We start from the raw sequence: 17,328 nt of genomic DNA on the forward strand, positions 1-17,328 counted from the left end.
GAGAAAACATATATTGATGACTTGAAGAGAGATGGTTCATCTCTTACAGAGAACACGATATCTCTCCATTCTACTTTAATAAGGCTAAAAAGCTATATCTTTATTGTTCTGTTCCATATATCTTTTGCATACCGTCATAGAACCACAGTACATCTTTTAAACAAATTTTAACTGTCTGAGACTCACGCTGATACAGGGGGACCCACATCATAAACAACCCAAAAGAATGGTTATTCAGCTTGCCTTTATCTGAACTTGTAGCCCCTATATACTAGTAATATTTTAATAATCTCGTTATTTTCTCTATGGGCGTGATAGGCTATTTCATATTTATATTTTTATGACATTGCATTAATGGCTACTCTTTACTTTTAATTCAGCAAAACAAATGGAAATATTGATTCAATGCTCAAAAAGTGCTTCAAGTACATTCCAATGAGTAGGAGATATTTCAGGCTTTTGAATACACTAGGATAACTCTCAGCAAAATCTTAAAATAGCTAGCAAATGAGTCTCAGCGCTTGGTACGCAACCATGTAGTGTTGCTGTACGTTGTAAAAGAAAGCCACATTACATTTGTTGGTACGACGGTCCTGATGTGAAATATGCAATATACAGTGCTTTTCGTTCGTTTTTGAAGACTCCACATTTATGAATTGTCTTTGATGGACACTATAATATGATAGCAAATTCAGTCATACGTGGTTATTGATTTTGTTTGGTAAAACAAAATATAGTTTCCTTTTCGTAAAGGCGTTGTTGAGACGCAATTGCTAATTTACGATAAAAGGTCCTGCACAGAATATTTTCACAGATGGAAGTCATTTTCAAGAAGCACTTACAAAGTTCGTACAATTCGTCAGAAAAAGCATGCTAAGACTCCTAATTTATATACTTGGCTTGTGCAACTGCTTAGAAAAAAAAATGAAAGCATTTTACAGAAAATGATTAGCAATGTTGCTATAGTTTTACAAAACGTGATACAGAGGGAGGGGCCAACGTTGTTTGTTACTCCATACAATGTGCATGTTTAGGAGTAAAAAAAAAACAGAAATTTGATGTCAAAAATGGACGATATTTTTTCGATGAATATAACAGAAGGTAGACGATCTCACGATAGAAAATAGTTTCTCCTATCGCATAAATACATCGTTGATTAGAAATCCATACAAATCCGAGGGAGCTTGGATAATTGATCCATATTCATATTCTGCAAAAGCATGATGATCATTTACAGAATTTTACCGATTCTAAAATCAAACATTAGAAAATGGCCAAGCCCCAGTTCACGATTTGTTTGTGCTTCTCTGCCATTGCTTGTCGACGACGAGATCACTAGGCTTCAAGCATAATGTCAAATATTTTTCTGATGTTAAAGTCAATATACTATAATTTATTAACTGATAAAGGTAAAGTAAATTACATGTGGCTGCGTACATAAAGAAGTACTAGATACGTATTAATGTCAAAGGAGAATAAATAAAGAAGGATATGGAAAGTTAAGTCGGATTTCTCGAGGATGTTTATGATTGAGCAGCCTAATATAAGACGGCAAAGAGCAAAGCGCCGAAAAGACCAGCAGTTGAGGCAGCGGTAACGCGAGAACCAGCACTAGCACTAACGGCACCAGCAGCATGAACACTTGAAGCTGTACCGTCAGTGGAAGCAGAATTGTCATTGGAAGCAGAATTGTCAGTGGAAGCAGAATTGTCAGTGGGGGTAGAATTGTCAGTGGGAGTAGAAGTGACAGTATTTGCGGAAAGAGAGGCAGGACTAGCAGCAACTGAAGCAGAAGCTGAGGCAGATGGAGAAGTAGTAACAGTTGCTGCATTTTTAGGAATGCTTTCATCGGCGACAGGATACACAAAATTGGTTTCCCAGTAGGGATTAGAGATATTGAAGCATTGGTTCCAAGGAACAACATTGAAGACTTGTTGAATCTTAGGAAGCCATTTTTCAGCCATAGAGACAGTGGAATTGTTCAATTCATGTTGAAGAACGATGTGGCCATGTTTATTATCGGTACCATTCTTACGGCTATTGATCCAACCTTCAAAGTAGCCGTCAACAGTCGCAGGAGGTAAATTACCTCCACCTTCACCAGGCATATTCCAGTCGTCGGTATCTTCATCCCAAAGAACAGTAGTAAGACCCATTTGCCAAGCAATGGCACGGACACGGTTATCGACATCACCGTAAGGAGGACGCCAGCACTTGGTAGTAACACCTGTAACCTCCTTGATAGCCTTCATTGTCCAATACAGTTCAGCAACGATTTGATGGTTTGTTTGACTGGTCATAGCAGGGTGGGACCATGTATGAACGCAAAGCGTATGACCGTTAGCTAAGGCTCTTTGAGCAGCAGCAGGCGCCGCAATAACATTTGAACCGATGTCTGAAGTAAAGCAGGAAAAAGTGTAAGGTGTTAATGGATTTTTTCTACTTGGCAAATACCCATGATGGATGCACCATCAGGGGCTGTCGATGAGATCAACTTACAGAATAAGCCTGCTTTTTGGTTATTATGAGCAGCCAAAAAGTCATACAACTCAGGCTCAGCCCATTTGCCACCATCATCAGCTGTGAGGGGGCCATCATCGTAAGTCTAGACGAGCGGGAAAAGTTCTGTATTAGTAAAAAATCTTGATCAGTTTGTTTTTAATTGTATGATGCACTATTTACCAAACCCCAGTCGCCGACATTGGGACAGTTAGCAACATCTGCTGGAATGGATGCGTTCTTTGGCGTGACACAGCCAGTAGCACTCCACCAGCAATCAGGATCTTTAGCATCGTCATAGCCAGTCATAGACAGGTCACCGTTGTTATCCGATTTACGGACAGGTACGTTAGGAACCATAGACCAATCAATAGCGGCAATAGCAGCTTTGACTTCGGCTGAGGTAGTTGGAGGACTCTTCCAACCTTCAGGATAGCCAGAAATATCGAAAGAAACACTGGGTAATGGGCCGGTAGGGATGGACTTACCTCCAGAAGGGTAAGATTGAACATTACCAGAAAGGGGAACGACGTGAGAAAGCCATTCTGGCGATTTTTGAGGAGGAGGGGCATTGTGTGTGGTAGTAGAAGAGGTAGATGATTTGCTGCTAGTGGACTTGGTACTTTGTGCATTCGCCATAGCCATGGCAGTGAAAACTAAGGTCACGGTCGATGAAAGCTTCATTGTACTATATTGATAAGGAAAGGAAGGAAGAAACCGAGGGAAAGACAAAGTCTGATGCCATCTTTTCTTTATTTTTATAGGTTTGATAGGCCCTTTTTTGTGACAGGTACGGTTCCTAATGAGCGTTGTAACCTTTTTAGCTAGTGCAAGTTGCACAGTTTAGGGTTATTTGTTTTCTGGATGTCCTGTAAGTATTTTTTTGTATGACAAAACTTGCTACTTCAGGCAGACCTAAAAAAAGACATTGAACTGCAGCAACAAATACCATAATAGAACAAATTGGTTTATATTTGGACAATTTTACTCGAATAATATTTGTGAAAAGCCCGAGAACAACAGCGCGCAGAAAATTGTTTTTCCTCTTTCCTTTCTGATGCCAGGTCAATGTAACTCCATAATGTTACGATACGGCAACCTTCTTACTGCTTGTAGATATCAGCCTTTCTGCAAAAATCATTTCGTACCCAAGCCCATCAACTTCTTCTTTACAAAAACCTTTCTCATTTCTTATCTTTTCTGATAGACAGACAGCACTAGAAAGACTAACGATTTCAATCTGATCACAACCTATAGACATTTTACGTATTTTTTTTTTCCCTTCTTCTCACAGTGATCTATCTGTCCATCAGAGTCATTGTTACGCCTTTTGTAGCAAAGCTTGCATTGCAATCTGATATAATATCATTCCTATTGACATACTAACTTTCAACATGAGAAAATGACATAGCTTCGGAGCTACTCATCTTTCAATCAATGTTCAAGTGATATACTGCCGAATTTTCTCTTAATTGGCATATGCACGGCATAAATCAGGAGTAAACAGTTACAAAAGTGTTTTCAAACTTAAAAAACTCGAAGTTGGTAATGTCTTTTTAGCCAACATACGGTACGCTCGCGTTGCTACCTTTGTCCTTCCTTCCGCCAGATCCACTGCACAATTTGAATCGGAAAGTACAATGGTGAGTATTTTATTATTCAGCAACTGGCATTGTTACTTGACTGAGTAATTAAAATCAACTTTGATCAAAGTAAACAGCCAATCATTATGGATAATCGCGCAGCACATGCGTTCGTTGGTATCTTCACAAAAAGGTACAGAAAACCAAACCACAAAAAGCAAAACAATCATTATTTTTTCTATTTCATTTAAATATAATAAAAATTGAAAAATATTACATAAATTATTAGAGAGATTAATGTAGGTATGTAAAATGTAAGGAAAAGAATACAGAATGAGGTATACAAAAAATTTACATGAATAGCTGAGAAGAGTAAAAAGCACCTCATTGAGTTATTAACAGGGCGACGGATACAGACAATTGGCGGCGCTAAACACGTGATGTCATGGAATGAGGAGCAGATGTTTCATTTTAATCTTCTTCTTCGGAATCATTAAGAACGGAATTTGAAGGAGAAGAAGGCATCAGAAGTGCAGCATTGGTTCTTCTGGGGCAGTATCTATATTCGGGGAAGGCTGCCTTATGTGCTTGCTTATCTTTTTCAGCCAGATCATGCCAAGGCTTCTTCTCGCTCTCAGATAAACGTGCCCAACATCGAGATGCGCGCCTAAAAGTTGGTGTTAGAAACCATGATTTTGAAAAGCAAAACTAGAAATTTAGAAATACATACTTTGAGATATCTTCTGCTCGAAGCGTAGGATCTTGAGCCTTTAATGCTTGACCATAATGGCAACGGAACTATATTGTTATAAATGAAAGAGAAATGTCGGTAAGGCTCAGTGCAAATAGAAACTCATAAAGAGTTGAGTAAGTGTAAGAAAAAGAGACTTACGTGGATCCAAGCATTGCGAGGACGTTTGATATGATCATTTTTTGTAAGGAACTTCTTTTGATTAGCACTGAAAGGACACCTACTACTGGGACGCTTTCCACCCTGAGTCATGAAGGCAACACGTGTAAAGGAATGGCGTTTAGGCTCGACCGTTCTTGGTGTTGCTGTCTGTTGGGTTCCGCGATAAAAGGAAGCAATAGGACACTTGCCCGAATGCTGCAGTTGTCCTTGCCAGTTGGGATCTGTTCCATTGGCGGAATAAACAGATCCAGAATGATTATCATTTACAATTGTTTCTGGGTAATTTTTCAGAGAAGCAGCGGCGATAGCAGCAGCAGCCATCATCGTAGGCGATTGTGGCTGATCAGCCGAATCAGTCGTTACATTATCATTCTTCTGTAATACATTAGGATGATTTGCTGGCCAATTAGTGATAGTCGCGTTATTATCACCGGCCATGGCATGAGCAAAAGGGCATCTGCTGACAGCCTGATTTGAGTCCGTTACTAGTGTTTCTGGCCTAGGTTGTATGGAGGGTAATGCGGTTGAGGGTGCATGACGACAGGGTATATGCGTATTGCTGCTCTTTGGATATACTGACTCCGCAGACAGATTCTGAGGTATATTGGTATTTGATAAAGGAGAAGGCGGGTTAGAAGACTCGGAGGTAACAGAAGACGCTGAAGATGGTAGCAAAGTAGGAGAACTAACGAGAGGTGGATGGATTCGAGGTAGGAATGTATTACCCCACTGTTCTTTGGTAGGTGTCGGACAGGGCTCAAGGAACGACGGAAGCCTGTTCAGATTTCGTGCTCGCTTAGCTATTATACAATAATAAGTCAGTTGAATATGGCCAGATCACAAAAACAAAAAAAAAAGGAAAAATCAATCAGATGTGTTACATTCGGATGAGATCTCTTTAATAGGAGCAAGTTCTATTGCAGTTGACGAAGGTGACAAATGAAGAGCAGTTGAATCGGATATAGAAGCAGCAGGTGCCAACTTCGGTGAAGCAAGCATTTGGTTAACGTTCATGTCTACGATATTCAGATAGCTTTGAACAATGGCGTTGAGGCGTTTGTAGTTGAAGAAAGTTCCTTATTTTTTTGTTGAAAAAAAAAAAAAAGAAAAAGAAAAAAAGCTATATGGTTGCAGGAAAAGAAGAAAAGAACAATAATCACTAAAGGCTTTTATAAAGAAACGTTCCATTTTTTATGAATCAGACTGAACTTCAAATTTTTGACAGTTTTACCCTTCAATTTTTTTCTATTTTCCCTGCAACAATTAGATCTCATCGCGCGATTTGGTGTGCAACAACCCATTGTTGTAGTTATTGTTGCTTTTTTCTTATGACAAAGACAAGCCTATTTTATATTTATCGAATTGCTTACACGTATTAATCGCTCAAGTAAACAACATTGAGCACTGATGTTCGTCCGCCTTTTAAGTAGGTGGAGGTTTACGGCCGAATTGAGATAAAAAATCAATTCAGTCTTTCTGTATATCGTTCCGTTTCATCACAATGAATACAATAAGCACAGAATTGAACCCCACCAAAAGCACGAATGTGAGGCCACTTTTCTGAATCCCCTTTTTTTGGAACGGAATACGATCTTATTGGCTAAAAACTTCTCAGATCTTTTATCAGATGATAAACCAACATGTTTATCTTTTCAGCCCACATCAGCGCGAAACGTGGCAATTTACTATTATACTTTTGCAATGGTTTCGATGACAGTATATGTATGCTCGTCAAAAGAAAATAAAATCAATTCTTTGCACGAAAACGTAGATGAACAAGGGTGGAGAACGTGCTGCTGCGCATTCTACATATTTGAAACCAATTGTTTAAGATAAGCAGAATTAAGCATCAAGTTGAGCTCGAAAACAGGGCCTTGAAGATTTCTATTGTTCAACTAATCTTATTGTTTGAAGAGCCTTCTTAACGCACGCACGTACCTCTGAAATTAAACAGTGCCGGATTCGAAATACGCTCTATAAGCGGCCTTCGGGACCGCATTTTCTTGTTCCGGAAAGCATGGAAAATTCATGCAGTGCACAGAAAAGGACTTCACAGCGCAAAACTTACTCTCTTTGTTCCTTTTTGCATTTGTAAGATTCTTCACTTCCCCACATTTGCCTACTTTGTCCACCCTGCCTTGTTGCATTTACTTCTCCATTGAGCGTTCATTCCTAGTTTGTCTTAGAAATGCTATATCAACGATGGACATAAGCTATAACTTGGTATGGGCTTAAGTACGGCTATCTGTATTCTCTTTGCTGGCATCAATATCTTTCCAATGCAATGGCGGGATTATGTCGCCTTACGGTTCCCGTATTTACTGCATTCTGTACATTTCTGATTTAAATCAACGTAATTTTTACTTGGGCGTCTAAACTCAAAGTATTTGGGTAGTATATTTCTTTCTTTGAAAAGAGGAAAATGATACTACAATGACTGATATTGTACAAATCATTCTGAGCGTCTGCTCTAATAAAAGTTCCATAAGCTAGTAGTATTAATAATAAAAAATGCTGGTCAAATGGGAAACGATTGAAGGTTAAAGCAGCGCACAACGAATGGTGTGTATAGCTCCCAAAAGTAAGGTATAAATGATAAAGCTGTTCATCCAATCGTACTGAAAGTCTCTATCTCTGAAAATTGAGATTGAGATTGATGAGATAACGCAAAACTCTACTGCTTGCCAGTTTGCGGCTTTTGTTAGATCAGCAATGATCTTTGCCCGGGCAACAAACAATAGGGAACAAGCAACGATGGTTCGACTTTCTGCCTATTTTTTATCGTATTCACAGCATAGCGATATGTAGGTTGCTGCGATGTTTTTTGCTTTACTAAGTATGTTATAATCGTAAAATTGGTGACTTTCAATGCGAAACAACTTGAAAGTAACATTTAGAAAAGTATAGGAGACTACAATAAGAATAATACCCAAGAAAAGAAGCACTTTGACTATAAATCCGTGCTGTTACATTTAAAACATGTAAAAGGACACACTGAGTTGTTTGAGTGTATTTAATTCACGTACTTTATTAAAAGTGACTAACAACGGACAATAAATTATATTTTGATAAGTGGCAATAAAGAAGTGAAGAAAAGGCATACATAAAAACTACGACAAAGAAACCATTAAATATACTACGAGCTCGTATTGAGTGTTCTGAATCGAACCTCGTCTTGGTAGACGGTATGAACTCCTGCTAGGGACCAAGAGATGCGATCAAAATGGCAGCGCCAATGATATTTCCAGATACTTAAAAGTATCAAACTAACCTGAACGATTGTGTGGTCAGGCAGAGGAGAATTATCTAACGGGGAACAAAGTGCTAACAATATATGCCAAATGCCAGTAGGTGAGGCAGGAAAAGAGATAATTCTATTTTCCTCCAGTGCCGTGATCCAAAATTGCCATTTAGGTGGACAACCAACGAAAAAATGAAAACCATCTTCAGGGGAGTCTCTGCAATGGCGGCAAAGAGGGGAGTCAGCTATAACAGGATTGATGGAAAACAGCCAAGCTCTGTACCCAACGCAATTATGCCATAAACGCCACCATGGAGTTAGCACTGCATGAGGGATTGAGAGTGACCAGAACCGTTGCCATTGAGCCGGAGGCCGATACCATAAAGGAAACACTTGAGGAATCCGAGGAGGGTCACTAAAAACGGAATAATCAGGATGCCAGTATAGCCGTAGCATACCAAGCGAAAGCTTTAATATGGTGGTATTGTTCTGAGAACCAGAAGGTACACGCCACTGGGACATATCAGGCAACCATAAGGAGCTGTAAGATACATTAGGCCATCGTGAAGTGGGCGTAGGAGCAGCAGCCGGAGGAGGGGCCCGGACGTCAATCAATCGGTTCTGAATAAAAGGAAGCCATTGTATTACACCTTGGGAAAGTAAACTAGGTATCCTTTTCAGTTTCGGATAGTCCTGAAAATACGTATACCCTAGCGTGTAGAAGCAGTTAGTTATCGAAGACCAAAGGAGAACAGTAGAGACGATTAAATGCCGTGGGAGGCTATTGAGATCCACGTGTAAGGGGCCTACAAACGAGGGGGAACGCTGTAAGGCACTACGAAGGGGCAAATCAGCAATCCAGCGGCCATGCCATGAGGAGGAAAGAGATGATGAAGGAAGTTTCATCAGCAGAGAACATAGGTGGATCATATTCGGAAGGAAGCGAAATGATGAACGATAAGTGGCAGTCGATAAAATCCATGGTAGTAAGGACAACTGACCGGTGTACACTTGGATACAATGTGCCAGTAATGGGGAGACAAAATCGGTTGATGAAGGGGGCTGTAGAAGGCGCTGAACATACACAAGATGAAGAGCTAATTGTTGTCGGTGCAGATCCACTAAGCCTAAACCACCAAAACGTTTAGGTGAGCACAAGCGCTCCCACGATGGAGCAGGCCAGAAAGGAACCACAAAAGACCGGACAATGCTACGAAGCTTATCAAGCCAGTCCACCGGAACAACTACAACACGCAGGAGATGCCATAACTTACTAAGTATCAAGGAATTAGCAACTAGTGAGGCACCTCGGACAGACAATCCCCGTTGTTTCAGGAGGTTACAGTGACGGACTATTTTCAGTTCAAGGGAGGCTAGATAGTGTTTTAGTTGAGCATTGGTTGAGAAGAGAGGATAGCCGAGATATTTGGCAGCAGATGGACTTTCAGCTGTATGAAAGGTTACAGATTCCTGATTAGCAATATGCAGCCATGCCGTATGCGGATGACCAGAGAGGGAAACAATTTCTGTTTTTGTCAAATTGACACGGGCATTACTAGCGTTACCATAAACTGTAAGGAGGTCTTTCAAGACACGCCATTCCGTAGGTGTGGTCAAGAAAACCTCTAAATCATCCGCATAGCTCAATAATTTGAAACGAGGGGGGTTTTGCCAGTCAAACAAAGGCTGTGGTTCAAAACGGACACTCAGACTGCGAGCTAGAAGTTGTCCATATCGACTAGAGGAGGCGGAGGTTGAGAGCAGTGAAACGCCTTTGATGTCAGGGCTCGACAAAATGGTACGTAGTAAGGGTTCGAAAGCTAAATTGAACAACAGTGGTGATAAGGGGTCTCCCTGCCGAAGGCCACGTTGTTGGCGAACGGGAGCACTTAACCATCCATTGATGTTAAGGGATATTTCTGTATCAAAAAATAGGCTAGATAAACAAGATACGAGGGAAGCAGGAAAGCCGAAATGCTTCATAACCATCTGAAGGTAGGTAGGATGTACTCGGTCATATGCTTTTTCTTGATCAAGGAGGACAGCAACAGCAGGGTGAGACATACCACAATGGCTATAATGTGACATTAGTATTTGGTTAACCCACCCATTATCCGAGATTAGTCGGTGCGGTAAAAAGCCAGTCTGATAGCGATTAATCAGCTGTGGTAAAACGACATTGAACCTATTAGCTAATAGTTTTGTGAAAATCTTCGCATCAGTGTTGATCATCGATAGAGGCCGCCAGTTCTGTAAGAGTTCAGGGTCTCCCTTTTTGTACAGTAAGACCATCCGAGTTTGTTTCCAGGTGGCTGGGAAAATATTTTCAAAGGCGTCAGTATAAACTTGAAGGAAGAGTTGCTTAAAACCCGGAATGTTCCAGGAAAGCAGATGGCGGTAAACCTCATACGGTATGCCATCTAAACCAGGACTTTTTTGTGGAGGCAAGTGGTTAACTATAGAAATTAGTTCTTCTGACGTGGGCGGTGCTGTAAGATCATTCTGTTGAGCGTTTGTAAGACCAATTGCCTGCGGAACATTATCGAGTAACGTTTGAACGGCCGACAGGTCGATAGGATCAGGGCGGTAAAGGTTGCTATAGAACATATGAGCTTCCTCAAGGATAGCATTAGTACTAGTTAAGACAGGGCCATCTTGACCACTTTTTAAAGATTGAATCGTTCGTTGTGCTTGTCTTTCTTTGATAACCCTGTAAAAGTATCTATTATTGCGCTCTCCTTTCTCATGCCATCGAGTGGCTGACCGTAAAAGATGTTGCTGCGCGGATTCTTCCTGCAATTTGTCTAGTTTCTGTTCAATAAGCGACACTTGTCTGTTGGTTATATTGAATGCTGGCTTATCTAAGGAAAGCAGGGCTTCCCGTTGGTGTTGAAGTTCGGCAATGGTTGTCTGCCTTTTAGCAGTAGATCCATGGGAGAATAGGTTTGCAATGTGTTTTAATAAATGTTTTAGAGCCTCCCAGGTACTTTGTGGGTTGGAGGTGATATTATTACGGACGTCAAAGAACTCAATGAGGGCAGTCTTTAATAAATCCACAAATATATCGTTAGACAGCAGCAAAGGGTTGAAGCGCCATACCCCGGGTCCTACGTCCAAACGATCGGATGACAGGTCAGCCATCATGAGGACATGGTCTGTCCAAGCGCTAGGTAGGTACCGTTGAGTTCTGTTAAGGACTCGTGCGGTAATACTTCGGTGACAGAAGAAATAATCGATGGTACTGCGAGTGACACCACGCTGGAAAGTAGGAATGCTTGCAGAGAAGCAGTTATCATAATAGTGAGTGAGATGACGATACCATTCATGAAAACTAGGATTGGTTGAAGTGGTTGATAGAGAAGCTAGCGACATATTAAAATCGCCAACAATAAAGCTGACATCTGGAGCCTCCTTTGTAAAAAACGGTTGTGACATCAAGGAGGCGAGGAAAGGCATTCTATCATGGGTAGATGCTGGAACGTAAATATTAGTGATAGAGCATATAAAGTTACGGGTAACTGTATCGATGATGGTCGCTTGTAAACAGCGTTCATCGAAAGTGACAATTTCATCTGTTAACAATAACGTCGGGTTTAAACAGATAATGGCACAATACTTAGAGAGTAGGATTGCACACTGGGGAAAGAGGAAGGAATGGAAATATTTGATTTGATCGATTGTGAGGTGGTCTTGTGAATGATATGCGGATACTTCTTGGAGACATAAAATGTCAACAGACAAAGCAGGGGAACGTAAATGGGATATATATTGTTTCTGGGTATATTTGTTAGCATCCTTGAAAATGCTGCGAGCATTTAAGGATTCGACGCGTATTGGTCGATTATTCATTGCCCTCCTGGGCGGTCATGACTATGTTGGGAGGAGTGGTATCCGCATCTATTATCAGATCCATATCATCGGTGTGAGCAGGAGTTAAACGACTATGAAGGGGTGTAGTCGCCGAACTAGTGTTCGCATCGGAAGAAGCAGGTGTTGCAGGCTCGTCCAGAGCCATACTGGCAGCAACAGTGATACTGGCATATTTTGAGCCGGCAGTACCAGTGGGTGTATTGAATGGAGACAAAGTATGATCTACAGAAGCCTTAGCGGTCGTTGATCGGGTAGCATATCGTTTTGCCTTTTTCGGGATGATAAGGCCAGACTCATCATTGATGGTAGAGGAATGTGTAGGGCTATCGGTGGGGCGTTCTTTATGGGCGAGTTCACTCTCAAAGAAACCTCGATTGGTAAGCATCTTGATCTGGCACACCTTGCCATAAATGGCCATAGATTTCTTAAGCTTACTTATCAAGGTTGCTTCATCCTCAAATTGAAAGAGGGTGAGGTTGACACGCGTGAAAGTGGTATCAACCTTATCTACGAAGCGGCTGGCTTTGTAGGTGACATGCTCAACAGTTACGCCATGCGAAATGGCTTTGGTGTTGGCATCATCGGACTTGAACTTAGTTGCAATGATTAAATCGGAAAGGGGACGTGTACTACGTAAAGAGATAGGATTAAATCCCCCAAGGACAGGGCCAAGCTGATCAGTGATCAATCTATACGCGTCGGTATAATGACCAAAAATTTTAGAAGGAAACTTGAAGATAACCGACCCACTCGTAAGAGTTGAGTGGACGATCGACGTGATTTGTTGTGAACGCAAATAAGCAGCCACGTCAGGTGCCTCGTAAAGCAGCTTAGCAACGAAACGTTCACGTTGGCCATCATGAACCTTTTTTAATGGCGCCGGGATACGGCTGGCGCTTTTCCGAGCAGTTACAGTTGCTCAGGTAGCCTCAGAAGATGAGGATGCAACACTCATTGTCAAATGGGTTGAGATGGTGTTGGCAAAAGTGGTTACGGGTTAGGAAGGGTATGTCGCGATTTGATTGGTGGATTTAGTTGGAAAACAAAATACGTTTGAGTGTAAAAAATGACAAATTTGAACCCAGTATTTCAAGCCAGTTTGAGACATCACAACTCTAAATTTGGGACTAACAATTTGGAATATGGAATCTTTACACTTTAGAAATAATCGAAGCATGTATGGATTAGGAAAATCCATACATTGAAAAATCTCGAACAAAAATACTTCTTATTTAGAGCCTTTGCTTCAGCTTTCAGTAGGATAACTAGCTTGTAAGAACATCATTAAAGATTACATAATGTCTTTTGAGAAAAAGGCCCTTCAGAAAACCATTCTGCTTGGCAAAAGGGGCGGAAGAGGGTCTGGGTTCTATTTTACTTTTGCAAAACAAACTAGAAAATAGAGAATTCCTGGCTGTTTACTTATTTTACTAAAAATAATAAATACCCCTTTTTTCGTGATAAGTTGACCATAATGCCATATCGCAAGAGAGCAGGCTACTTACTTCGTGTGATATATTAGAATTGAGGTATCAAGTTTTCTCTTTCATCCTCATTACATCCTTTGCCCTATCATATGGACAATTCCGTCTGCTTATATCCCATTATGGAAAAAATTTAATTATGTCAAAGAAAGCATAACAGTGGATCCGTTTCGAGAAAAAACGCGAGTATAGCACATAATAATAATATCATGATCGAATATTATACATTTATACGATATAAAGCGTCAGTGTTTTTGTGTTTTTTTTGTTTACGCTTGTAGTACGGATCAGAAGTGGTTTTGCTTTGTAGCAAGGCTCAAACCGTACACCGTATGATAATCTTGCGATTCAACGGAATCACAAATATAATTGCTTGAAAATTGAAAGTCAAAAAACTAAAGCATAGTCAACAAACAGATGAACGTCAATTCACAGTGATCAGTAGCTGTCAAGCTTGTTTTCTTCCCCTTTTTTTGGCATCTCAAATACTCTTCATGGAGATGAAGGCCTGAAGATTAAATGCAGACAACATTATAAAGGGTTTTCTTGTGATTTTGTGATGGCATGGTCAAGCTGAAGAGCCATCGAACTGCTGTTGTCGAAATATTATAGCGCGCATTACAACGAAGAGAAGCCGCTGGTGAACTGTTGACATCACAATCAATGAATAGGGCATCACGCATTTGTAATTGTTGTCGCTCAGGCAAATCGGAAGCATTAGTTACCATACGTATCCTTGTCTACAAAACTAGTGTAAGTTATTCTGAAACCGCGATATCAATGCAGCAAAAATTATGATGGCTATTGTTGTCTCTCTTTTAAAAGAAACTTTAGCCGAAAGGCGACAACAGAATCAGATATCCTTATATCATTGCCACAACGAAATTGGGTTGACTTACACAGGCATATTTTCTAATCAATATGCGACTACCTCTCAAAATTGTAGATCGAGAAATTCTAATTAGTCCTTAATTCGAACCTCCGTCTAAAACCGAAGCTAAATAACTGTCATTTGTGGTATCACTCTGAGCCGTGCTTTTTATAGACGCTGACAAGACAGATTTTAGAACGAAAAAGAAAATCTGACATTCTATGTGATACAAGCTTTTGTCTTGACGTTTGTCATTTGGTGTAGTACAACAGTTTATTTTTAAACATGTCAAGAAATTCTTTTGTTGTATATGCCTGGATCAAATAGAACATGACAAACTGTTGTAATGATGGAAGAGTCAGAAAGACTAAAAACTAGACTAAGGCAAATATACTAAAAAGACTTTGAAGGCTTCTTCAGACAAATAAACCTTTGGTATATGTTATTCAAACAAGTTCAATTGAACGAAAAAAAAGTATAGAAAAAAAGACTACTTCCTCGAGTTGCTATGCTTAAAATAGACTTAGTCAAAAGAAATCAAAGCCTTTTTATGGAAATATATTTCCTCTTTGACATAATTTTACCTTAATGCCTCAAAAAAAAATAATAATTCGCTTATATTTGTACATTTTGATAGTTACCTGGTTTATGAAACGACAATTATTAAGGTAAATTGTAAATAAAATAGAAGTAACCCGTTTTTTTGTTTTATTGTCGGAATCAAATGCGTTTATTTTTGTTCCTGCCGACGGCCGCGAAAGTTCCATGAGATCAGCGGATCAATAACGAAGGGTGACTAAACTTGGTCCAAGGCCATGAGCGTCTTCTATGGATTCTGCTTTATTACCGTTAGATCCATTTAAGGGTCCGCAAAGTATATATATACATCCTTTACTTCCACATCCAACCGGCTTGACTATTCTTATTATACATCTTTTCCGTTTCCTTTTTCTTTTATCAATATCCAATAATGTATCTTGCAAAAGTTGGTGCTTTATTTCTAGCTACAGGTACCTTTGTATCTGCTACCAAACACTCAAGCAGTAGTGATGAGCCCAGTTCTACAAGCGTCGGAATTCTACCTGTTGAATCGCCCACATGGTTACCCGACTTCCCTTTACCTAAAGATGTTAGAACTAGCTATCCCACCAGCACACCTCAGATTAGTACAACGTTATCTCAGGAGACCTTGAATCTAGATAACTATCCAGAACCTTGGTCTTCCCCTAACACGAACACTTCTGAAATCAAGGCCGTCATGAACGCTATTGATTGGACCAAGGTTCCTAAAGCGCCCATTCGTAAAGCGAAGAAGAACGGTGACCTCGATATGGACAGTTACAATGTTGATGATGACCCATACTGTTGGTGGTCTGATACCAACTGCGTCAAGCCTAAAGCCAAATACTTGCCTGAAGATATAACTTATTGCCCCAGAGCCGGCGATTGGGGACTTAATTATGATGATGGACCATTCAACCTTGCTGGTGATAAAGAACTTGATAAATACGCTGAGCCAGAACTCTATAACTTCTTGGCCAAGACCAATAACCAAAAAGCAACCCTCTTTGTAAGTATTGGACGTGAACACGCTTGATTAGGAAAATCAAAATTATATACACCTCTTCTTGGATTAATTAACCAATTCAATAATCACTTTATGCAAATAGTATATCGGCTCTAACGTAGCTACTTATCCTGCTGCTGCAAGACGTGCATTAAATGATGGCCATGTTCTGTGTGCTCACACTTGGTCTCATGCTCAAATGACTACGCAAACCAACGAGCAAGTTGTTGCTGAGCTCTACTGGACTATTCGTGCTATCAAAGAAGCAACCGGCGTTACCACAAAATGCTGGCGTCCTCCATATGGTGATGTTGACGATCGAGTTCGTGCTATTGCTCACCAAATGGGTTTACAAACCATCATTTGGGATCAAGATACCGATGATTGGAACATGTTTGGTGAAGGTGGCGGTATGTTGCCTACTTCCACGGTTGACGGCTACTTTACTGAATGGATCAAGGCCGCCAAAAAGAAGACTGATACTCATGGTCATATTGTCCTTCAACACGAATTGAACAATGCTACCGTTAAGATGGCTGAAAAATGGTTATCCACCCTTCAAGAGAACTTCAACGTCGTTACAATCCAACAATGCATGAATATTTCACAACCCTATTGGGAAAGCAACTGGGTCTATCCTACTGAAGCGAATCCTAACGTTGCCAACACCACCATATCGTCTCCCATCACCGACAACAACAATTCTACTTCCAAAAGTCAACCCACATCAACCCACAAAGCCTCATCCTCTTCGGAACGAGCACCAACACATGCAACTACTCATTATGCTGCTGATACTACCATCAAAACAGACGACTACACTGCCGATGCATCTGATAACAAAGATGCTTCTCCCACAAGCAATATCGAATTGAACGCCAAAACTACCGATATTCTCTTAGCTGTTGTTGACTCAGAGTTGCAAATCTCTGGTGCCTTAAGAAACAATGCTGACAGTTCTTCTTTAATTGCTCTTGCTGCCGCTTCCATCACTTATTTTTTCTTCAACTAATTAATATATTATTATTACCCACCAGCTGCTTTTAGCTGTTGTCCTTTAACTTATTTCATGCCAATGAACACGTTCATGGCCTCCATCCTCCGCATTCATGCATTTTTTTTTAACTCTACCCCCTTTGTATATATGTATAAAAATAGTATGTTCAACAATGTCAATAGATAATGTCTTTTATTTCGCATGAAGTAGTAAGATGGCAATTAGAGCTTTTCCCCGGGTGTCCTTTTTATGTCTATCATGTGATTATTGGCTAAAATAATGGTACAGTTTCAACTTTTTAAT

At 40.3% G+C, this 17,328-nt stretch overlaps 4 protein-coding genes across 4 annotated transcripts; 1 reads left to right on the plus strand and 3 right to left on the minus strand.

Annotated features, from left to right (window-relative positions):
* Window positions 1-1,278: 1,278 nt before the first annotated feature.
* Window positions 1,279-3,283, minus strand: BDF20DRAFT_847365 (uncharacterized protein). The gene is made up of 3 exons (XM_053079799.1): window positions 2,683-3,283; window positions 2,500-2,605; window positions 1,279-2,395 (listed from the first exon to the last, which is right to left on the minus strand). Exons 1-3 carry the CDS (start codon window positions 3,181-3,183, stop codon window positions 1,539-1,541), a joined length of 1,464 nt encoding a protein of 487 aa, XP_052941203.1. The 5' UTR covers window positions 3,184-3,283; the 3' UTR covers window positions 1,279-1,538.
* Window positions 3,284-4,367: 1,084 nt separating this feature from the next.
* On the minus strand, window positions 4,368-6,093 carry BDF20DRAFT_847368 (uncharacterized protein). Its single transcript, XM_053079800.1, has 4 exons — window positions 5,877-6,093; window positions 4,975-5,795; window positions 4,813-4,880; window positions 4,368-4,749 (listed from the first exon to the last, which is right to left on the minus strand). Exons 1-4 carry the CDS (start codon window positions 6,007-6,009, stop codon window positions 4,554-4,556), a joined length of 1,218 nt encoding a protein of 405 aa, XP_052941204.1. The 5' UTR covers window positions 6,010-6,093; the 3' UTR covers window positions 4,368-4,553.
* Window positions 6,094-12,077: 5,984 nt separating this feature from the next.
* BDF20DRAFT_909652 (uncharacterized protein) lies at window positions 12,078-14,318 on the minus strand (the record flags this gene model as incomplete). The annotated part of the gene is made up of 2 exons (XM_053083617.1): window positions 12,078-12,971; window positions 14,181-14,318. 2 exons carry the CDS (start codon window positions 14,316-14,318, stop codon window positions 12,078-12,080), a joined length of 1,032 nt encoding a protein of 343 aa, XP_052941205.1.
* A 1,113-nt stretch (window positions 14,319-15,431) lies between these two features.
* BDF20DRAFT_831946 (uncharacterized protein) lies at window positions 15,432-17,040 on the plus strand (the record flags this gene model as incomplete). The annotated part of the gene is made up of 2 exons (XM_053078494.1): window positions 15,432-16,031; window positions 16,132-17,040. The coding sequence occupies 2 exons, from the start codon at window positions 15,432-15,434 to the stop codon at window positions 17,038-17,040; spliced, it is 1,509 nt and encodes a 502-aa protein (XP_052941206.1).
* Window positions 17,041-17,328: the final 288 nt, after the last annotated feature.

This window comes from Mycotypha africana, assembly GCF_025528875.1.
Source record: "Mycotypha africana strain NRRL 2978 chromosome Unknown BDF20scaffold_1, whole genome shotgun sequence".
Classification (NCBI taxonomy): domain Eukaryota; kingdom Fungi; phylum Mucoromycota; class Mucoromycetes; order Mucorales; family Mycotyphaceae; genus Mycotypha; species Mycotypha africana.